General features: G+C 37.3%; 4 protein-coding genes and 1 long non-coding RNA gene across 6 annotated transcripts; 3 read left to right on the forward strand and 2 right to left on the reverse strand.

The window, feature by feature from the left end:
• The first annotated feature begins 3,141 nt into the window (after positions 1 to 3,141).
• Positions 3,142 to 8,493, forward strand: LOC122050910 (exonuclease 1-like). 2 transcript variants are annotated; one of them, XM_042611781.1, is made up of 13 exons: positions 3,142 to 3,474; positions 4,532 to 4,651; positions 4,915 to 5,038; positions 5,219 to 5,356; positions 5,475 to 5,684; positions 5,984 to 6,159; positions 6,260 to 6,332; positions 6,728 to 6,851; positions 7,004 to 7,236; positions 7,304 to 7,364; positions 7,427 to 7,783; positions 7,940 to 8,162; positions 8,252 to 8,493. In XM_042611781.1, exons 1-13 carry the CDS (start codon positions 3,314 to 3,316, stop codon positions 8,304 to 8,306), a joined length of 2,055 nt encoding a protein of 684 aa, XP_042467715.1. In that variant the 5' UTR covers positions 3,142 to 3,313; the 3' UTR covers positions 8,307 to 8,493. The 2 variants fall into 2 exon arrangements, with proteins under 2 accessions (XP_042467715.1, XP_042467716.1); XM_042611782.1 differs by having other exon boundaries at positions 7,439 to 7,783.
• LOC122050912 (small heat shock protein, chloroplastic-like) lies at positions 8,472 to 9,355 on the reverse strand. The gene has a single exon (XM_042611783.1). It carries the CDS (start codon positions 9,275 to 9,277, stop codon positions 8,591 to 8,593), a length of 687 nt encoding a protein of 228 aa, XP_042467717.1. The 5' UTR covers positions 9,278 to 9,355; the 3' UTR covers positions 8,472 to 8,590.
• Positions 9,356 to 16,646: 7,291 nt separating this feature from the next.
• On the forward strand, positions 16,647 to 17,871 carry LOC122053488 (auxin-induced protein 22D-like). Its single transcript, XM_042615542.1, has 4 exons — positions 16,647 to 16,919; positions 17,020 to 17,228; positions 17,399 to 17,498; positions 17,632 to 17,871. Exons 1-4 carry the CDS (start codon positions 16,711 to 16,713, stop codon positions 17,705 to 17,707), a joined length of 594 nt encoding a protein of 197 aa, XP_042471476.1. The 5' UTR covers positions 16,647 to 16,710; the 3' UTR covers positions 17,708 to 17,871.
• A 196-nt stretch (positions 17,872 to 18,067) lies between these two features.
• LOC122050914 (probable ubiquitin-conjugating enzyme E2 16) lies at positions 18,068 to 21,729 on the reverse strand. The gene is made up of 6 exons (XM_042611785.1): positions 21,596 to 21,729; positions 21,357 to 21,460; positions 21,129 to 21,231; positions 20,972 to 21,035; positions 18,466 to 18,554; positions 18,068 to 18,385 (listed from the first exon to the last, which is right to left on the reverse strand). Exons 1-6 carry the CDS (start codon positions 21,617 to 21,619, stop codon positions 18,290 to 18,292), a joined length of 480 nt encoding a protein of 159 aa, XP_042467719.1. The 5' UTR covers positions 21,620 to 21,729; the 3' UTR covers positions 18,068 to 18,289.
• A 478-nt stretch (positions 21,730 to 22,207) lies between these two features.
• LOC122050915 lies at positions 22,208 to 22,920 on the forward strand. Its single transcript, XR_006131272.1, has 2 exons — positions 22,208 to 22,770; positions 22,859 to 22,920. It is a non-coding gene; the product is annotated as an uncharacterized LOC122050915 (long non-coding RNA).
• The last annotated feature ends 393 nt before the right edge of the window (positions 22,921 to 23,313 follow it).

The following is a 23,313-nucleotide window of genomic DNA, read 5'->3' on the forward strand; positions in this document are numbered from 1 at the left end:
TTTTTTCAAGTTATTCTCTGGTAGAGTTTGTAATATTAGTTCTTGGATCATTTGTCCTGGGTGTTGTCATGTGTTGTGTCAATTCCCTTCTACACAGGGGTTCCCTAATCTTTTAGCAGAGAAACAGATAAAAAATCTTTCTTGCTTATAATTTTCAAGAGTGGGCATACAGTGGACCTTATTGTTGTCTTTCTTATGTGATTACAGTGGAAATCGCATGAAGGTATGTTGATGTTTCTCATTATGTCAAATTGTCACTCACATGGTTTAATCCTCCGTTATGAATTTTTCCTCTGAATGAAGTGCAAGATCATGGGATGCTAAGCTTCTAAGTCGTTTATCGCAAGCACTTTCCGATTCAATTGGTGAAAAATTTCTATAGAACCAGACTGGTCGCCCTAGGTTCATGCTACCTGGTTCAACCTTTTTTTTTTTCATTTTTTACTTAAGGCCTAGTTGCCTTCGGGGTTGTGGTGTAGTAGAAGGCTACCAAGTGATTAAGTAGACATCCACAGTTCAATCTTTCAATTTCTAGCTAATCTCTAGTTACTGTGCATTTGTAGAGATTTTTCCTTTGAATGGAGTGTGCAATCACGAGATGCTAAGTTCTCGACTGCACACCGCGAGTACTTCCTATGACTTGTGAAATTTTTCATAGGACTGAATGAGCATCTCACATTTAATGTTATTTGGTTTAACTTACTTGAGGCTCAGTTAAATGGCTTGTTGTTTTTTTTATGTAATGGGTATTCAAAAATTATATGTTGCGTGTGTAAATTGACATTGTCTGAGAGAAATGTCAAGTTAGGTTTGTGGTGGGGAGTGTAAAATTTGAGTTTATATATTCCCTTGAAATTGGGGGAAAATTATCTTTTTTTTTTTAAAAAAAAATATTCTCGTTTTTATATATGGAAATTAGAAGTTAAACACTTATCAGTATCTCTTAACTTATCATATATGACATTTTATCACAATTATTATGACATTTTATCATATTAATTGTGACTATTTGTTTGAATATCAAGTCGTATAATTTTGTATTTTATAAAAATAAAATGCCTATATATACACTTTTATCGGAACGACAAATATATTGTTTTAATTTTATAATGAAAATCTTCTTCTAGATTTTTATTTTAATTTTAAGGCTCAGTGTATCGTTTTGATAGATATTTCAACTTTAAAACTATATCTTGGAATATATACTCATTTACCCTAAGTCTACCAATCCTTTCCCTAAATATAAGGTCCTTGGTCTTCCTCCTTCTCGCATCTCTCACCGAGTGCATAGTCAAGGGCAAATATATTTTGGTTAGTTTCGATCTCTATGGCCATGTATAGGTAAATTCCAATTTCTTCTCGTGTCGTGTCATATCGTGTCGTGCTGTGCCGTTGGCTCAAGAGCAAAGAGATCATGTTACACACTTATTTGTTGTTTCTATTCTAATTCTACATTGTCGCTTACACATTGACTCTTTTTGTTGCCAATGGCAACGCGTGATGTTCATCCAACTATCACAGAGGTAACGGGTTGTTCACCATCAACGTACCTCAAAATTGTCGCATCCGATGGACCGATGAACTACACGACATCTTTGTACGGGCCGTTGAAGAGCTCGGTGGTGCAATCGGTTGGACCTCTTTTCATCTTCGTTTTTCTTATTTTCTTACCCTCATTCCTCGAGAAAAAACATATTTTTTAAGGGAATTTCCAATATAATCATATCTAACACATAGAAACCCTTTAAATTAATGAATCATCAATTAATGTACAGCAGCAAAGCCCACAGCGATCATGCAGGCCATGGAGAGGAGGGGAGTCACAGGCATAACTCTCCACCAAATCAAAAGTCACCTGCAGGTTTTATTATTTTATCAACAAATAAGAACTTTTTTTTAATAAATAAATAAATTATTTGCGTTAATTATTATTATTATTTTTACCTTGCAGAAGCACAGAAAAGACATAAGTAGAGAATCAAATAATGGTAATAATTAAATCCAGTTTAACTAACTTTTTATTTATTTAATTTGATTTATTTATTTTATTTTTTGGAGCAGGGAGGGAGAAAAGGGCTGGGGAAGCCCAGGGAAGGCGTTGGATCGGACAACGCTCGTGAAATTGACGGACTCGGGTTCAGGCTCGAGCTGAACTCATTGGCGAACTGTATTGTGGGTGAAAATTATCAAAGTGTGTTCTGTTTTATATAAACATTAAATGCTTCGCAAATAAAGTAGTTTTTTTTTTCCAATTTGATATATTTGTTTTTACAATACATTTTATTGGTCAGACATACATATAATTAATATATAAATATAATATTACTAAAATATTTTTAATAATAACTTATAAAATATATTCTGACGAATCAAATTTTGACCTATTACATTTATTTTTATAGGTATTCAAGAGGTCTCATGTTTTTAAAAAATATTAAAAGGATATTTTACTTTAAAAATTATTTAGAAAAAAATTAGAATGAGAATTTTTTAAATAGTTTTTTAATATAAAATCTTTCACCCTGACGTGTCCAAAAGGAGTTGAGATCCTCTATCCTATGATTGGATAAGTTAAATTATATCTCAAAAATATAATACATATCATATAAATATTATAATCGTCCGATCAACTAAGAGACATAAAGATACATTATAACATTAGTTTTGGGATAAAGTATCCCAACTACTTCCCCTGAAATAAATCAGAAAATCGAACGGTAATAATAATAATAAAAAAAAATTGGAACCGTCACATCAGCGGCCCCCCTAGAGCCGGTCCCACGGATATGGAGGGAGGTAAATACAGGTACACAGATGGAAAGTGCATAGCGGAGACGTTAACCCGAGACAGTGACACCCCAGGGATCAACCCCTGGACCTTTCAGCCACAGAACCATGTACTCCCCATCTGTGCTACGCCCTGGGACAAATCGAACGGTAATAAAGATAGCATTCATCGGGGCTTTCATTGTAAATCATATTCTATAAAATATGATAAGCATTAGTGAATTTTGAACCATTTTTTTTAAAAGAAAAATATCATAAGGCAAAATGTTTAATTTAAACCATACGCACGTGAGTGTCACGTGATATTTCGCGAAATCTTTTCGTTTCCCGCTTCGTCCTCTTCGCATTGCAGCGTCGGCCTTTTTTTTTGCCCTATTATATCTGTTTGCCGGGGGAATGAATCGGGCGGCATTTGGTTTCGCGCCGAGGAAGAGGGCAGAAGCATACGCCGAAGGACAAAGGGTAGAGGCGTGGCTGTGAGGGTGCAAGCTGAGGCGGCGAGGGACGAGGTCGAGCGGCGCCTGCGATGGGGATCCAAGGGCTACTCCCCTTGCTCAAGTCTATTATGGCGCCGATCCATGTGGAGGAGCTTCGAGGACAGGCAGTGGCGGTGGACGCTTATTCCTGGCTCCACAAAGGCGCCTTCTGCTGCGCCACGCAGCTCTGCAAAGGCCTTCCCACCTCCAAGTACCTATGCGTCTCTTTGACTTCTGCGCTTGTTGATGTTCTAGGTTTACATTGCCAGTAGATACTTATGGGAGGACAAAGTTTTGTCTCGGTCTAAAGATTGCTCTTTTCTCATTTACCGCTTCTCCTCTTTTGCTTTTCATTTTCCACGAGTTGGATTTCTTGAATTTCTTTTTCTTTACAAAGAAGGGTTATTGCGTTCCTGCCTCTCCACATTCGACAGGCCTTGTTTTATTCTTCAATAGGTTTTTATGGCTAGAAAAGATGGATAAATACATGAATTTAGTTGCTAGTTGATGATTCGTGGGGCATAGTCCATGATTCGTGGGGCATAGTCCACTTGTATCTCCCTCATACTGGATCTTTTGAGGAGAACACTTGTCCATAAAACACACTGCACCTTTAATCATTATTACAATGCAGCACTTTGTCTCCTACTTTCTTTATTTCCAAAAGAAAGAAAAAGAAAGTTTTTTTTCCTTTGATGTCTTCGCATCCTGAATGCATGATACCTTTTCTTTGATTAAGAATGTCAAAAATTCATTTGTTCACAATGGTGTAGCGATGATTTCATGTAAATTAACATGTACAAACAACCTGAACACATGGGTTTTGCTTTTTAATTGATAAGGTTGAAATGTTCTCATTGTCATCAAGTTATGGATTTTGTTTAGCTTCCCAATGCCATGCAATTAGATTCTGCTACTCATGCAATATTGTGTTCATTTTTAACGTTCTCTTCATGTTCCTTAGAGAACTAACTGTGCAGTGCAATGGTATCCAGAAAATCTAGAAAGCATTCACGTTTATGGTTTTTGTTAGGACCTCACCAAAATTGTTCGCTGTGTATATTTTTGTTATCTTCCTTTTCAAATTCCTTCCTTCTCTTCATTCAACAGCATTATTTATGTGAAGATGTCATCTCTTCATTATCAATAATGTTGCATTATGTTTCTGTAGTTAATAGTACCGCAGGAACATTTCATGAATTTGACAATGTATGCTTTTCAATTTCAATTTTTTACCTATGCAACTTACTGATATGGGCAATGTATAGGCACATTGAGTATTGCATGCATAGAGTAAATCTGTTGCGGCATCATGGAGTCAAACCTATTCTTGTATTTGATGGTGGGAATCTACCAATGAAGATTGTACAAGAAACCAAGAGGTCAAGGTATACAAAGATGATTGGTAGTTTACTAGACTCTGTAGCATGAAAACCAATATTTGAAAGTAGGATGAAATTTAGTGTGCTACTTAATTAAGGAATATAAATTGTTAAAACAGTCTTGTAAAAGATGCTGTCTGTTTCTGCATCTAATACACGTGGTTCATATGCTTTTCAATATGATCGATGCTGATCTCACTTTCTGATTATTAACTTGAGGATATATTTAAAATGTCTTTCCTCCTAGCTAACTGCAATAATTGATGTAGGGCTAGGAAAGAAAATCTTGCACGAGCAATGGAACATGAAGCAATGGGTAATTCTTCTGCTGCTTTTGACTGCTACCAAAAGGCTGTTGATATTTCACCTGCAATTGCACTTGAACTAATTCAGGTAGCTGATTATGTTATTGTCAGGTTATCCTTTACCCCATGGCTTGGTTATGCGGGAAAAAGATGATTACATTCTATTTTTGATACATAGTTTTGTTCTAGTGAATGTAGATGATTGTGACTAAAATCATTCATCAAGCCATATTTATATCTTGTTTTAATTTAGGGTGCATAAGTGCAGGTTTTGAAGCTGGAAAAGGTTGACTATATTGTAGCCCCTTATGAAGCTGATGCGCAGATGACCTTCTTGTCCATCAACAAACTTGTTGATGCTGTCATTACAGAAGACTCAGATTTAATACCTTTTGGCTGTTCTAGAGTAAGTATTTTTCAAAGATTTGTCTATTTGCCAAAATTTTAGTCATTCATTCATTTAAAATATTGTTCAAATGTATATTGTCATTTTAAGGTATTAATTACTGAAGTGTCTTACTCAGATAATCTTCAAAATGGACAAGTTTGGTCATGGAGTTGAGTTCCAGGATTCAAAGTTGAGAAAAAATAAGGATCTTGATTTAACTGGATTTACCAAACAGATGATGCTCGAGATGTGCATTTTAAGTGGTTGTGACTATTTGCCATCACTGCCAGGTATGGGTTTGAAAAGGGCCCATGCACTTGTCAAGAGGCTTAAAAGCTATGAGAATGTAAGTCGCTATTAGTAAAACTTGGACTAATGGTGCAATAATTGAAGGAGTAATATTTCTCAACCACGCCTAGATATGTTGCTTTTCCCTTGTGCTAATGTTAGTTAGATTTATGCTACTGTATGCTGCTACAATGTCAGATGTTCTATCCATTCTATCTTAGCTTATTTTTTTTTTGTTTTTATTATGATTTTTAATTTAATAAGTCTACACACACAGACAGCTGCTAGTAATATCATATGTTAGGGTAAAAACCAGAATATTGAATTAAACAAGTGAAGTTTTCTTGTTACTTTCAGGTTATTAAGCACTTGAAGTATAGTGCTGTATCCATCCCATCTTCTTTTGAGGAAATGTTTAAAAAAGCAATTTGGGCGTTCCAACATCAGAGAGTTTATGATCCTGCAAAAGAGGATCTTGTCCATTTGTTGGAGCCACCTCAATGTCCTTTTGAAGACCTTGATTTTCTAGGCCCATATCCTACATCTGTCATATATTCTCTTGCATATATCTTATCTAATATAGGTAATACTCAATTGATTCAGATGATTGTAGCTTTTCTTGACTGTTCCTACATGGCTATCCCAAGACTTAGCAAAAGGAATAGCAAAAGGCGATATTGATCCAATGACAAAGATGCCATTCCAGGTGCGTGCTTTTAAATCTTATCTGTTGATATTGGTGCAATGTTTATGTCTTTGGCATTTAAATTCTCAATTCTGCAAACTTGGATATTTATCACCACATGAACTGTGAAATATATAACAATTCCAAATAGTCGAGATAAATATGGTCACATGATGACTTCCTTAGAATATGCTCTTTTTCTTAGTTTGATGCATATTTCTTGTTTCTGGCACCTATATCGTTACAAACTGAAGCCTATTTGATTCGTGGCTCCAGGTTGTGTTTTTGTGAAAGTAAATGTCATTTATTGAGTTCCCTTTATCTATTGTTTATTATAGTGATGAATGATTTGCTTTGAGCTTTTGTGAATTTTTTTTAGCTAACATGTTTGTTAACTTTATCTACTCTGATTGTAGGTAAAAAGTGTAGAGAATACATCGATGCTTAATGGAAGTTACCCTGTACAACAATCTGTATCATCAAGCGAGAAGAGAAGGCTTGAGTTGCCCGTCCAAAAGAATTTGCTAACCAACTACTTTTGTATCCAATGTTTTCCATCAGCTTTAACTTTTTCATCACAAAATCTAGAATGCCGACTCCAATTCATTAGCGAGTTGAGTTCAGTTTATGATTAATTGTCATAATTGATTTCTTTCTTCATTACACATCTGAGTTCTTTAACAGTGAGAAAGGTCTAGCATCAGTTGAAGCAAGACGGAAATTTAGGGCCCCGAAAGTCATGCAGAAAGATCTGGTAACACCAGATTCATCTTCTCCAAGCTCTGGAACCTGTAGCTCTGGACCACTTGCTTCAGCAAAAGATGCTACTTGTTATACGAGCAGTACTCAAAGCACTCCAGTTGATCAAGATGACAAGGATGGCTCTGGTCCTGAAGGTCATGTTACAGATACAGCAATGGAAACGGTATAATTTTTGAGCTCCTTTAGTACTCTCTCAACAAAAAAACAGGTATAACTTTGTTTTTTACCAGATGGAAGATAAGTTCCTCAATCCAATCCAGAAACAGGACGTAAATAGGCTAACTGTACATGGTAAGTTAGTTTTGATTTCAGCTGTAAGTATAATTAAACTTGCCTGAGATCATGGCTTTCAGGTGGCTTTACAGGTCCGCAAATTTCCTCCTCCAGATGTAAACCATTTTTAACATCACACAAGGAAAAGACGTCCCACCAGGCAACGTCTGTGGTCGACGAGACAAGAGTGTCTACAAACAGAAAAGTCATTGTGAGAAGCTCATACTTCAAGCATAAGCCATCAGATGTCAATAGTCTCCATCGACCCAATGATGGTGCCACAGATGGTAATGAAAATAACGATTGTATTCCTGGTGGCTACCCTGTCAAGAAAAGAAAACTATCCGAGGACAACGAAAATCAGCCACCCATCTTAGTAATGAATCAGGAAAATCTGCCATCAAAGAATGCAAGGACTTCAGTTCATCATGGAGAAGGTTCGAGCTACTTCTTTCATAACCAAGTTTATGTTCTTCACATTAGTTGATGATAAAGTTGTTATGCTTGCAAATACTCTATAACTAGCGAAGGAGACAGTAATCACAGTCAAAAGGTTTATGCTAAGTAAAACTAATGATACCGGTACCCTGCAGATAATCAAGTGTCTCGTTTGAACAACAATGGCGCCATGGTAAGGGAAGGAGGAAAATTCGGTTGTGACATTTCACATGTGAACAACTACACAACTGTAGCGGAGAGATCAATGGACAGGTTTGCAGCGCTCATGTCATCTTTCAGATACACTCGATCGAGTGCCCGTGCAAGCGGCCTCCGTGCACCTCTAAAAGACGTTCATAATTCTTCTTCCTCTGCAAGGTATTTTTATCATCTCAGTCTTTACTCGACCAATGATCTATAGTGTTTCTCGATACTATCCAAGTTTCTGTTTTATCATTTCCGAACAGGAGGAAAGCCGTGCCCATTGCCATCGAAGAATTCACATATACATCCCAAAAATAAGGTTGACTTGGGGAGTTTCTACTTTCTAGTCAGCCAAATTTCCACAATTTTGTAATGTATGCTCAGTGGCCTTTGCCATTTATACATTTTGGTAGGCCTCTAATGTTACAATTGTTTAACTGTAGCTTTAAGCAAGAAGTTTAAGTGGAAATATAGAAGCATGGATTTATGCACACATTTTTATTCACATGGTAATATCAGTAAACCACACTGATTTCCCCTGTTTCGAGAACAGAGACTTCATTTATGACTTACATACACACTCCTACTTCATATCACCATCTTTATTGGATTTCGACGTCTATCACCTTGCGATCCGTCGCCGTCTTCGGGATCGCCACCAGCAGCACGCCGTTCTTGAGCTCCGCCCTCACCTTCTCCTTGTCGCAGTTATCCGGCAGCACGAATCTGGAATCATACGAGCTCGCGCTCCAACCCTTCCACTTGGACTCTTCCCCTTCTTCCTCCTTGCGCTCGCCCCTGATCACCAGCACGTCGTTCTCCACGGCCACCTTCACGTCCTCCTTCGACAGCCCCGGGACGTCGAACCGCATCCGGATCTCCTTCTCGTCCTCCATGACCTCCCACGGCGGCCGCATCTCCCCCGTGCTGCTCCCCGGGAACGACACGGCGTCCTCGAACAGCCGGTCCATCGTGTCCAGCATCATCTTCATCGTCCTCATAGGCGACATCGCGTCGACGAGCCCGAACGGCGCCGCGTCGAACGCCGACCGGCGAGGACGCTGCCTCACCATCGCGGCGCCGTTCTTGTCGACGCGGACGTCGATGGACGAGGTAGCACCGGCATCGTTTTTCTCCTTGCTCTGCGGCACCGCCGCAGTGGCAGACACGTGGAGTCTCCGGAGTCGCGCGGGCGGTGGAAGCGACACCGCCGTCAGAGGCCGGCGCTGCGGTTGGCCGGAGAAGAAGACGGAAGGACGTAGAGCGGATGCTGCTACAACGGTCGCCATCGGTGTAATGGTAGAACTCGATCACGAGCGCTGATCGGTGGCGATGATCGAGAGCGGTGGGAGATTTATACGGACGACAGGATGGATCGGGAAGGGTCTCGTTGGATTGCGAGGAGAACGATCGAGAAACGAGCAGAACTGTCATGAAACAACTCGTTACGTGTACACGTGGACAGGATTACGTGTACTCAGGTGGATCGGCCCAATAGATCATGGGCCGGGCAAATTCATGGCGTAAGGCCTTCAGATAGGTTAATTAGTTTCTGTTTTAAAAATTGCATTTCGATTTTGAAGGGAACTTTAAAATAAATAAAAAAAATTAATCTACGGAAAATTAATTTATACCAGGGATGTAACGCAAGCTGGCGACAACCAAATACAGGGTGTGACATTCGATATGAAATGGGCTTTATTATAGATTAATATAATCTACTCTATTATATACTTCCAGCTGCATGGTCAGTATATATGTATATTATATGTGTATAATACATTGTTACGTTGAATCTGCATGTATCTGTATGCATGGAAGTGATAAAAAGGCACAGGACCACAAGGAATATATATATGTTTTAATCAGGATTAATCACTTCTAGGCTTTAATTTATCAGGATCGAGCTTGAAACACAAATGTATCTCTAATTCCACAAGTAATATAATCCCGAACAAAATTATGCTGCTCAGGGTATATCTATATGTGAGTTAGTTATCATATGATAGATTGATTTTAGACGCCTTCCATGTGATGACTTACTTTTATTTTTTAATTTACTCGTTTAATAGTATCAGACAATTATGGAGAATTTCTAACTTTCTTGCATAACGGTCAAAACTATGCCATGTGACAATTATTAATGTATTTAATTAGCACCCCATCCTTTAATTTTGCATAGCATTGCTCTACTAATAACAATGCATGTAACCAAGGGCGGACTAGGATACTAGTTCAGTGCAGTAAGGGCTGATTAGGATATTAGTTTAGTGTAGTGTAGGCGCAATGGCTCACGCTACCTGGTGAGGTAACGACATGGCAATTTCACAATCGATTGTTGCCCCGCCAAGCAATTACAACATGGTTGTGCAAGACAATGACCACTCGCGAGGCAGCCACACCGCTTCCTTGCGGGCAATGGCTGCTTCGCAAGTGACCACGTCGGTGCCTAGTAAGGCAACATTCGGCTTTGTTGTCATTTGGTGAGGTAACATTCGCTCAAGAGGCTACCATGTCGTTGCCTCGTCAGGCAGTGCAAGTGATTGCGGCGTCGTTGCCTTGCATCTTTTTTGCTGAATAGTTAAAAAAATTAGGGTTACCTTTCAGCAAAATTCCTTGCTTGCTATGCGAAGGGCGTTGCTTGCTTTATATAAGGAAGGAGACGGAGGACGTTGTTTGGTGGCTTGCTATGGAGAGGGAAAGAGACGGAGGATTGCTGCGGAGAGGGAAGGAGACGGTCTAGACTGTGGGCATTGAGCCATTGCTTGCTGCAGAGAGGGAAGGAGACAGTCTAGACTGAGGGCGTTGAGCCATTGCTCGCTGCAGAGAGGGAAGGAGATGATCTAGACGGAGAGCATTGCTTACTGCTTGCTACGGAGAGGAAAGGTTGGAATGAGACGAAGCCAAGTTGTTTGCTGCAGAGAGAGAAAGGAGACGAACAGTTTATGCATTACAGTAAAAATATGGGTAATAATTTTTTTATTCCCTGTTGGCTTCGTCCCTGTTAGGGACAAAGCCAAAAAATTCATAGGGGGTGATCCTGTCTAAAAGGTACGGAGATGGCGCGTTGGGCAGGTGATAATGTTGTTAACCTGGAGAAGACTTTATACAGGAGAAGAAGATGATAAGCTAGATCTGGAAAGGGTTTAGAATGCCTTCCTCCTTTCTACGCACACTCAAAAGAGCCAACAGAATGTTAGGACAAAAATTAAGGAAGGGATCCTTGTCGTAGGTCCTCCGACGCTTAAGTCAATAAGTAACCGAGCGAGAAGTGAAGAGGAACTACGGTAAATTAGAGTGAGCGTAATAGAGAGAAATCTTGTGCTCTTGTAAGTAAAGCGTGTCAAAACATACCTCTAGCGAAGAGAAACCCTCCACTTTTATATCACTTCTGATAACCTCGTAATGATAAGGCAACAAAGAATATTTGGTATTAGAAGATGTCGGATAATGGAAGGTATAAATCTTCTATTATATATATATTAACAATCTCGTATAATCTTCGTAATAATAATAGAAATTGTATAGTCACTTTCATAAGAAAGTTCTATTGAATGCATATGTTGTAATCGAAAAATATTTTCTGATGGATAGTTGTTATTCTAACAATCTGTTGGGATTTCCTGACTGTGTTGTCTCTTGAAATATAACCCGGACAGATACTTAGACGAATGAGGTATCCCGACTGTTTCTATGTTTGACCGATTTTGTAATAAGAATAACCTTATGTAATTAGCCCTTTAAAGAGAGAGTTGAATCCTATAAGTACGATCGGTCATAAGTTCGGTCGGCAATATGTTCGTAGGCTCATGTTGAAGATCTGCTAAGGAATGAGGAGCCAAATCTCGCAAGTCTGGTCAACTCTAGGGCTAGTCGGCCGCATGATGAGAGACTGACTGTTGGATAATAAGACGTCTAAACTCGTAGGTATGGCCGATCTTATAACAGTCTAATTTATACTAGAAGTTGTACTACACTAGGACGACATTTGTAAATTGAAAGTAATATTGTAGAAGTGGAGAATTGAACCTCATATGTTCAACCAACCTCAAGGTCGTTCATGTTTACTCTGTGTGTCTTGGCGCTAAATAGAGAGATAGGTCTATTGAGTCCGTCCGGATATAGGAATGTTCGACCATATATTGAGAGCGAATACTAAATTTAAATACGCACGACCGACCTTTGGGTCGACCGATTATAAAACAGAGTTATGTGGTGTGGGTCATGATTTTGATCGACCTTTACGCTGGCCAGTTATTCACAAGTGGGGCACTAATCCTTCAAGCACGACTGGCCTTTAGGCCGACCGCCCTTATACCGAAGGTCTTCACATCGAGTGAGGAACTGAGCCCTAATGAGGGTGACGCCCTGGCTGCCATCTCACATTGACTTTGACTTCCACGACATTTTTAGTCCACTCGTAACATCCCATATAAGGGGGGAGGCTGTGTTCACCCTCCCCCTAATTTTTATACCCGTACACCTCTTGCACTAAAAAATCTACACCTCTTGTACTTAAAAATTGAAGGGGACTACCGCCCCCACCTTATCTCTGTCTCGACTAGTTGTTCCCATCGTCATTTATGTTTCTATTACTTAGTCTATATGTCAAAGGAGAGCATTGTTGGGTTGCAAGGTTGCAAACATAGTCCCATATTGAAAACATATAAGAAAGATCATAGGTTTATAAGAGATATCTCCATTGGTATGAGACATTTTAGGTAGAGCTCAAGAGTAAAACCATGAGAGTTTAGGCCTAAAGTGGACAATATCACATTGTTGTGGAGATATCTAAATTCCTTTTGGTCTTGACAATTTGTATCAGAGCGAGGTCGCTTTTCACTAGACTAACCCTTAGAAGAAGCACAGGCGGTGTCATGATCCAAGATCGAACCATGTGGGTGAAACCTTGAACGAAGTAAAGAAGACCCTGAGCAGGTCAGTGGCCCAATACTCGAGGGGAGGCCCTGAGCAGGTCAAAAGCGATTCGATGCTTGAGGGGATTCTGTGGTCCTTTGTTTGAGGGGGGATTGTTGGGTTGTAATGTTGTAAATATAGTCACACACTGAAAACATATGGGAAAGATCATGAGTTTATAAGAGAAAGATATTTCTATTGGTATGAAATCTTTTGGGTAGAGCCCAAGAGAAAAATCATAAGGGCTTAAACCCAAAGTAGACAATATATCATACCATTATAAAGATATTTAAATTCTTTTTGTCCTAACAAGTATCCACTCGCGTACCATTTGAGTATGCGATAATACCTAATAGGTTTTAAATTATTCCAATATTAATTAAGAAATGCTTTAACATTTAAGATCTACTCTAATAATCATAATCATGAATCTGACCCAAGGTTTTAAATTCATTTAGTTTATATTTAGAAAGTAGGAATATGTTTCGCACAGATTAACTAAAATTTTATTGAGAAGATGGAAAAAAAAGGAGAGTAAACTTCACTTTAAGATCATAACAATATGACAATAATTAATGCCACATAGCATATTCTTAAAGCCTTACTTCACAGAAATTATGAAAGAAATTGAATAAGAAAATTACATTTAAATATATATTTGTGTACAAATATATTCCCCCTCTCAAACACTTATATACAAACAAGAAGATGGACAGAGTTCACATGTATGCAAATTGAATTGTTGATATGCTCACCTCATCCCCAACCTTGTGATGTGTGAAAATTGTGAATCTTGTCATCACATATAACAGATTGTAATTAATTACAATATATTGGTCCCCTCATAATTTCACCAAATCATATATTTTTTGGAAAATAATAAGATGATTTTTTTTAGTTTAATTATATGCCAAAACTCATAAATAAGTTATTGATGCTACTCCAATGAATAAGACTGTAGTTGGCAAGTGGATACACAAAAGGAAGGAGTTAAATTAATGTAGGCATGCATGCATGTATGACAACACTATTGATTAATGTTGTCTTATGTTCTTGGACCACACCTCTTGGATTAATCTTATTCCTAATTAATGCTAATTAAATTTAAACCTCAAAATCAACAATTAATGACTAAGATCATGAGTCCCCACCTTTCCTCTCTTCTATATAACAATTGCCTCTACTTCTTCTTCTTCACAACCAATAGCCCTAATTTTAGGGTGCACCATCAGTAGGTGAAGCTGCCAGCATGATCTTATAACACTCGTCCCTGGCCTCAATCCACCACAGTGATCCATCTTAAGTAACTCAATGATTGAGGCCATGCGATTCGTAGATCATGTTGCATCTTCATCTTCTTGTGGGAGCACCAACAAGCTAGTTTGAGAGAGTAGAATTAGGGTTTCATGCATGAGATCGAATGATCATCATATATTAATCAAGGTTAGTTGTCGGTTTAATTTTTTTTTCCTTATTTTGAATCTTTATCAAGATAATAAAGGTCGGGAATTCGCGGTAGTAGAAGTTCGTTCTCGATGATATATACTCGTTTTTTCTTTTTGTTTGTGACAAAATTAGATAGTATGTTGAAATCTAAGGCTTGTCATAAATTCCATCTATCACTAATTAAAGAAGATCAACGAATCTCTCGGCTTGAATGTTTTTTTTTTTTTTTTTTTTAATTTTGATGACAATATCACACAAATCATTAAGAACAATGGCAAGAATACACATCTATTCAGTATTTCAAAACTTTTTTTTTTCATCTATAATAAACCATAGTTTTTATTTAATTTATATTATCAGTACTTGACCATGTTCACTACTACTTCATGGCATCATGCATTCATGTAGATAATAAAGACATATGATTCATTAAACCTATAACACAATCTTCTTATCTGAAAATTCTTACAAAATATATATATATATAGAAACGTGAATTATGATCAGCAAATCCTGTTTATGACTCTTCAGAGATGCTCACTGATGTTAAGTCAGTTTGCTGCTGCTTTAGCTCTCACTTCAGGTCATATTTTGTGAGCTCAGAAGGTAGCTAGCTGAAGCTAGAAGCAGATAGTGTAGGACACATGTTACATATTAGAGCTGCGATATCATGAAGCAGCAGCCCTAAAGTGGCATGCCTTTCATTCATACGACTTCAAAAGTTTCTTTCATGGCCTCTTGTTTTATGTGTCTGTGTGTGTGTTTGCTCGGTTCAGCTCATTGTCCAAAATGACTGAGAGTGGGACATGTGACTGCAAAGGTTGGAAGGTGTTAGTGCGATTGAGGAAAGTGAATCTCTGAAAAATAAATTCTGTTGAAAGATGAAAGGGACGACTCTCCTCTTTAATTAATTAATTAATTACCTATTTATATCCGTATTTGAATCATGATGTTTGTACTGGAAACTCCATTGTTTTTATGATGAAACATAAAGATGCAGTATTTACTGTTCTGTGTCCAAGTACGAGATATTAAGAGTTGGAGCAGTGTGTTTTGTCTCATGTGTCTTGATTAAATATAACTCATCATGATCTTTAATTTGTCAAACACCTTGAAAGCAGTGATTTAAAGTCAAACAAATGAATTTGAAGCTTGACATTCAGATCAATCTATCCATCAATATAACAGTGTTAGAAGAATCGCTTAGGCCCCCAAAGATGTCACTCATCGCGCATTATCTCAATGAAAGTTAATGATTGTATGTTCTTGGTTTCTTGAATTAGTTCAAGTTAATAATGAATAGTGATTCAGCTAAATGAGAGAACCAAAATACTCAAGTTCAAGTTAAAAATATTTCATTCAGCTAAATGTAACAGAGTTAGTACTGCAAGCTAAGTTATGATTTGGGAAATTCAATAGAAGATGAATTAAAGGGAGAAAAAAGTACCAAAGAAGAACAAAGTAAGATGATGTATTGGTGAGCACTGTGAATTAAACAAGGAAACAGGGTTGTTCTTGGTTCATCTGACAAGTATTCTACAACTGAATCGATTGCACAAGCTTCTAGATTTGAAGAAAATATAATTGGAGCAATACGAAGTCTATAACTAGCAACTCGAAGGGCTCTTACTTTCCCTTGATAAAACAATTGCATGTATTTGATGAACAAACCATTGTAATCAATCACTATTGCATATCTAACAACTTCATAGATTCTTCTGGTCACCAAAAAAGAATCATCTTACTTGATCAGCCATCTTAGTGATGAGAATCTAGCTAGCATATGGGGCCTCATTTCTACTACCTACACTTCAAATATAGACACTTTGATAATTTAAAGCCATCAAGATTCTCCAAAACGTGTCCAAAGAATAAGTTCTTGAGAAAAAAACACTTGATTTGAAGCATCTTACTTGATTCTATGTGTTAATTGGTCATGATACCAAACATGATCTTCATCAATTTGTTAGGCCTGCCGACCAAACCCTAACATCTCATGTGATGCCTTCATATAAATTAAGAAGCCAACCAGTCACATTTGTTGGCTTTCTCAATCACATGCTCTTGTCTTGGGCCCACACACATGGGGTGTCATTGCTCAATTTGACGGTCGGGATCTCCCCGCATCGACATGGATGGAATCCTCACCGTTTATCACGATCAGACGACATCAGTGGATCAGCTATGGTGCTCATGGATGTCTTCTATCCACCATGCAAGCTTAATTGTCATTGAATCATTGAATAGTAAGTGCTATATATATATATGTGTGTGTTTGTGTGTAGATGTATAGCTAGCTAATGCCAACCTTGTGATCTTCTGTGTTGAACAGAGATCAAGCAAATTGCTATCGATCGCCATGGAGACTGCCTTGAGTATTGACAACCTTAGGGATACCGAACTAAGGTTGGGTCTACCAGGCATCGATGTGGTTGGGTCAGAGAAGTCGAGGGTCACGAAAGGTGGTAAACGAGCACTTTCGGAGGATGAAACTCAGAGTTGTGCTAAAAGCAAGTCCTTCGAAGAGGTCTATGACGATCTAAGTGGCCTCGAAACTCCAATGACAAAGTAAGTCCTTTGAAGTTAACTTGAGTCCTCAAGTGATATCTCAAAAGCATGAATTGTTAGTAAATGACTTAACATATATATGTTCCTGATCATGTCATAGGGCACAAGTAATCGGGTGGCCACCGATCCGATCCTACCGGAAGAACTTACTATTAGTTCAGGCTCAAGCCGCGGCGAATGCAACTGGATTGTATGTGAAAGTAAGCATGGATGGAGCTCCTTACTTGAGAAAGATCGATCTCAAGGTGTACAAAGGTTATAAGGAGCTTAGAGAAGCATTGGACAAAATGTTCAAATGCTTTTCTTTTGGTGAGTATATATGGCTATGAAAAATTGATAGCTTGTTTAAAATTCTCTTTGAAACTTTATAATCATTAAAAATGTTTGATCACTTTAAGATTGTCTTACCTAATTGTATGGTAATTAAGAAGGAAATATATTTATTCACTAACAATAATTAAAATGTTCATTTCTTGCAGGAGAGTTGCCAGGGAAGGAAGGAGGCAGTGGATGTGAGTATTCCATCACTTATGAGGATAAAGATGGAGATTTGATGTTGGTTGGAGATGTTCCATGGGAGTAAGTATTTCTTTTTTGCTCTATTTTTCTAAGATATATATATATATATATATATATATATATATATATATATATATATATATATATATATATATATTTAATTTTAGATGTGTTCTTTTTAAAATGATTGTAGGATGTTCGTCTCTTCTTGCAAAAGACTGAGGATCATGAAAGGGTCTGAAGCAAAAGGATTGCAGTCTAACCATTGAAGAAAAAAGATGAAAGTGATTTCAAAAAAGAAAATTAAAATCAATTCAAAGAGCTTACTGCCTTTTTTTTTGCTTGGAATTAATTTCCAAGTTCATCCGTCTGATAAATTATGTTTGTTGGGATTGTACATCTTATTGTTTAACGGATAAAGAAGATTCGGGTACGGATTATGTTGTAAAAGTTATAATTAATGAAATAAAAATGAACCACCTAAAAGATTTAGAGTATCTAACAAATAACTCAAGTTTCTCAAGCACACACTGTATTATCATAGATCGAGCTAAAATATGCACCTTTGATTTTTGAAAAGGGCATGGCATGATTTCTTCCGATCTGTATTTGAGAAAAAGAAGGGTAAATAACACAAAAATATAAGTATTGCACAAGTTTGATTTAGCCGCATGCCATCATGTTATTGTATTGTTCGATAACTAAGATCCTCTTTACAATTACCAAATAAAGCAAAAAAAAAAAGGATAAATATAATCACTGGTTGAAATGATCTGGTAAGCCTGCTCAACAAAGAAGAAGATGGATCTTCTGTGCGTTAAGGACTGAAACAAGGCCAGTGTCCTTCAGTTTTAGACTTTGTCATCATGGAACCACCACCTAGTCTCTTTTGGAGATCTTCCATTCCTACAATTCTTCACATACCGATCATTGTCGGGTGGACGTTCCTGACGAGAATGAGAAAGATGTCAGTTTCAATATTAAAATTGACACGATTGCTAATGTAGGTTTGCAGATAGATGGTCACCTTCGCTGTGGAGCTTGATAACATGGATAAAATGCTGATGCAGACAGAGCTTACGGTCATTGCCGGTGACCAGGAATCATACAAGATATCTGCTAGACACCGATAGGTTGAATGTTCGAAACACTTGTTCTCAGAACAAACAAAATCAACATAATCTAGCAAATGCTTTTAAATGTCAAATCCAAATGGAGGTCTTATGTTCAAGCTTAAGAAGAAAAGAAGTATGCATAAGATGTAGAAGGAACAACATGACCACATATTCTAATTGCTAGATTGGGGAGTGAAGATGAAATCAAAACTTAACAGACAATAACCAAAACAGCTTGGAATAAATACAACAATTGACATGGAGGACAATATGATTACATCTTCAAGCAATCAGCAGCCTGCAGGCAAGTGCATACATTCACACAACAAGAATATGATAAAATTGAAAGACCACCTACGACAACTTATCCATGCTTAAAGCAGGACTCTCTACTAGTCGAATTCAATGGATGATGGTAACCACAACGATTATGGAGGAAGCCCACACTTCGTGTGATATTATCCCCATATGAAAGAAAATTACTAGTTATCATAGTCATCATCCACTGTTATGGAAGTTATGTCAAGTCATTAGGCCTTTCATTTGAGACCTAAATTAACATTCTGAGCAAGTAAGAAAATAATAATAGCTAACTTCATCTTCTATCTCTTAACCTTACAAAGAGATAAAATTGAACAATTCAGTATAGTGTTTCTTTTTAACATTTCTTGATTAATTATATGAATGTCAGAATATTTTCTTACTTATAGTGCTGCCTACCCATCCATTTGTTACCGAGAAGGCAAAAGCATATCAAGAAAACAAAGATTAATCTGTAGAAAATCAAAATTTTGAACAATGATAGGTAGTTAAACAGTCATATTCCCATTATCAATTGTGTTTGTATATAAGAATATTATAATCACAACAAGTTATCAATTTATCCACTTTTTTTTTTTTTTTTTGGGTGTTTGACTACAAATAGTGATACAAACATTTTATTCACTAATGTAATGGAAATCAAAGCTTAAAAATTATAAAATTTCAGATTCCTAGAACTGTCACAATACCCTGTCAAACAAATCCATTATATACCAAGGTGATGATGAATACTATAGGTACCAATGTTACCTAAGACTCCAAATCAACTATGAAATGAAGAAGCATACAAAGATAAATGTTACCACAAACTTAGCTGTGCTGGAAAACATCATGAAATATTTTTGAACAAATGATGAAGGCTGTGTTCTTGTACTAGCAAATTACAGTCCAAATAAATCCAACACTTCCCAACAGATAAATGCTATATTGTGATTTGGACAATTAATAAATGATTCCCTATGGGCGATAATGGTTTTAATACGAAATAATTAGAAGCTAAATCATAAGAAATTGAGAAGCAAATTTTGGAAAGAACTGCAGTATAAGTAGTGTAATGTGTATATTGGTAATACTTGACATCAACTGATCATGCATGCAACAAAATAAAATAGCAGAAATAATTATATCTTCTTGCAGAAATTATAGAATGGGTGTCCCCTACACCAACATACCCAAGTGCTAAAAAAACAAGATCATGGAAGTAGATCTTGTTAATAGATTTGGAAGTTTGAACAACAAATCTAAGAAAAATATGTTCCAGATACTTCAGTATAAACCCATCGCTAACAAAAATGAAAAGAAAATAAACCCAACAAACAGAATTCCCTCTAACCATATCCATTCCAAGGGTGCATTAATTCCGTACTTCAGTATAAATTCCAGTAAAATCCTCATTCTTGAATTTTCATAGATCCTAGATTGGATATAATTCTCAGACCTTGCAGTACCCTCACAGCATAAGGTATTTGATGAAACTTTGTGCCAAATGTTAAGGAGCCAAGACATTAGATGGGCAGGAATAAAAAAGTAAGTATAAATGAGTAACAAAGAACTTATCACACTGTAGAAAATTAGCATTTTCTGAGTAAATCTACGATTCATGAAAATGGGGTGAAATTTTTTTGTATCACCATAATAAATTATGAACTGTTCCAAATATTAGAGTGCATGATGGATCTCACAATCCAATGTTATGAATAAATATATTAGTTGATATCATGTCAGAAGTATCCTTCAAGTGAATCTTCTCAGTTCAAATGGAAGATCAAAAAAAGTTTTTTTTCCTAGCAATAATAGATCCGTCAAAAGACATTGCAATGTTTTGCATTTTCCAATACGTGATGCATCAAGCCGATGCCCACATGGCTATGCAACAACTAGGCAACAAATAGTTAATAAGACAATAATTTCGACTTTTAGTTTTTGTAACTTCATAAATCAGTACATCATGAGTACAGAAAATGGATAGAAACAAAATTGGACTTTCACATAGAAAATACGGACATTTATCAACACTTGAAGGAAACAACTACAAACTGATACCTTACAAAAGATACTGAAACAAGTTCCAACGTACAACGAAATCAGGAGGATTACCTAGACATATATGTCCATTGCTATAGATGTGAGGATGAAGAGGCGCAGGATGCAGAAATATAACCTGATCAAACCCATCGATTAATATTTCATCTTTTCTTACATTTTTTTAGGGGAAAAAATTAATCATGGCAGACAATTTGAAAGTTTTCCTTACTTGCGGAGCTTCCATGGGATAATGTTCCGGAAAATCAACTTGCAGCTGGTATTTCTCGTTGGCATATAGCGTCCCGGGTGCTCCAATCACTTCAATAATCCACCTTATTAGAACACACAAACAAACTATAGTTGGGCACAAAAAGCAAACCAAAAAGGAAATCGACCTAAAAATTAAAAACATGTTGAAAGTAGGGTAGGAAGAGCGACATGACGATCAAGAGTCAACCTTTGAAGGTTATCGGTGACCTTGTGTTTGAAACCGGCCGGGGGGTTGACTTGCCATTCAGACAGCTCTTTCTGAAGCCTATTGTTGGCGATCTTGCTCAACATCTGCAATCGAGGGCATCAGAAGTCGCCATACGAGTGAAGTAGAAAGAGGAACACGCGGAATCGAGAGACGACACATGAAAGAGGGCCGATCGATTAAAAAAAAAAACAAGAAACCGAAAAAGGGAGGAAGTCGACCTTGCGAGACGAGGTGCTGGTCATGCTTCCACGGCGACGGCGACGGCGACGGAGGCTGAGATCGTCGGCAGAAGTGCGAAGGCGGTGAGGGAAAAGGTCTTCTTTTACTTCTCGACGCTACTTATTATATATAATTCATTAACATCTTTGCCCTGGTATAATTAATTACGTTTTGCCCCTTGTAGATATCTTATATTCATATAGTCCTTTGCAGCTTATACATTGAATTTCAAAGTAGGGGCTCGTATTTTTAGCCTAAAATGGTTTCCAATTTTCATGAATGGTACTTTTGATAATTTCCAAACTTCCATTTCCTATTTTAACAATTTTTAATCTACAAAAAGTATTTCGCAAAAAAAGGTAACTTTTTTAAATAGTAAAATTAAAAAAAATATTCTTTTCCTTATCATTGTCTGATCATGATACGGCTCCCAAATAAGATTTACAAAAAAAAAAGAAAGTAAAATAAAATTTGCATATTTCAATTCCAGCAGAATTTCAAAATTCTTTGCCTTGTGAAAAGAGAGATAAATAAGGAAATTAAACAGACCACCATATGCAAAGATATTTCTCCCAATTTGGTTAGGTATCAATTCTTATTTGATTTGACAATTCTACAGTCCTGGGGCGATAAATCCTCTGTTGTGAAACGCACAAAGAGGACACATGTGATGCTCAATCTTCTACGATTTTGAGGCTCTGAAAAGAAGTTTGTAAGGAAATGAAGTAGCTGCATCTCCCAGTGAATGGACGAGAGAGCTCCAAATGCACAAGCCTCACATTCACACTAACACTTGGAGGAGGATGCTACAAAGCTGTGCACGGCTTCTGATGCCCAACAAAAGTTCGATGAAATGATCGAAAGTCAATGAGGGGAGTGGAGTACTTGAGCAGGATGGAGAGGCAGTTAGGTTGTGTGCCACATGAAGCTGAGTTGACAGCCATGGTGAGAAATCTGGACCTCACTCGCTTCTCAAGTTTGTTCTGTCGATGACACAGTGGAAACTTCGACCTTGCATGGCCATAAGTGACCTCTGCACTGATCTGAAGAAGAAAAGCATGGTTGAATGCCGATATTGTTGATCGGCCATGGGCCAACATCACTGAGGTGGATATAGGGTTTTAGAGACCTTGCAACTCGACCAGAGTTATCCACTTCCTCAAATGTTTAAATTGTCAGTCATGTTCCTTTGTTTTATGTCTGTTTATCTATTTTTGAAGACCAAAAGTGATCTTTGCGTTGCTCTGATCTGTTTTTTGTAGAAAGCTATGAAGTATAATGGTGTTGCGAGATACTTAATGGATGAATGGATCATGTTGGCCCAGTGTGTGATGTCTGCTTGTTATACTGCAAGTTCTTGAACAGTTGCTTGGTTTTTTTGCATCAGATTCATCTTTAAAATTGAATAATCCTTCATTGTAATATGAGGGGACATGAATGATCCTTGACAATCTCTATAGAAGATCACACATGGCTAATTGAAAATGCATCAATCCTCGTGAGTGATTATTGCTTAAAATGCCTATAAATGATGGTTTGCATGCAAATGACTATACTGAAACAGAATTCTCAAGTCATTCATTATCAGAGGCACTCCTGCTAGGGTTCTTAATCATGAACCCATGCACGCATTGCATGAAGCCCTTCCACTCATGGTTCCATGCATGCAAACTCAATCAATTCGAGCTAATTAATTAGTTTCTTTGATGAATCACAG

Source organism: Zingiber officinale, chromosome 3A (genome assembly GCF_018446385.1).
Source record: "Zingiber officinale cultivar Zhangliang chromosome 3A, Zo_v1.1, whole genome shotgun sequence".
Classification (NCBI taxonomy): Eukaryota; Viridiplantae; Streptophyta; class Magnoliopsida; order Zingiberales; family Zingiberaceae; genus Zingiber; species Zingiber officinale.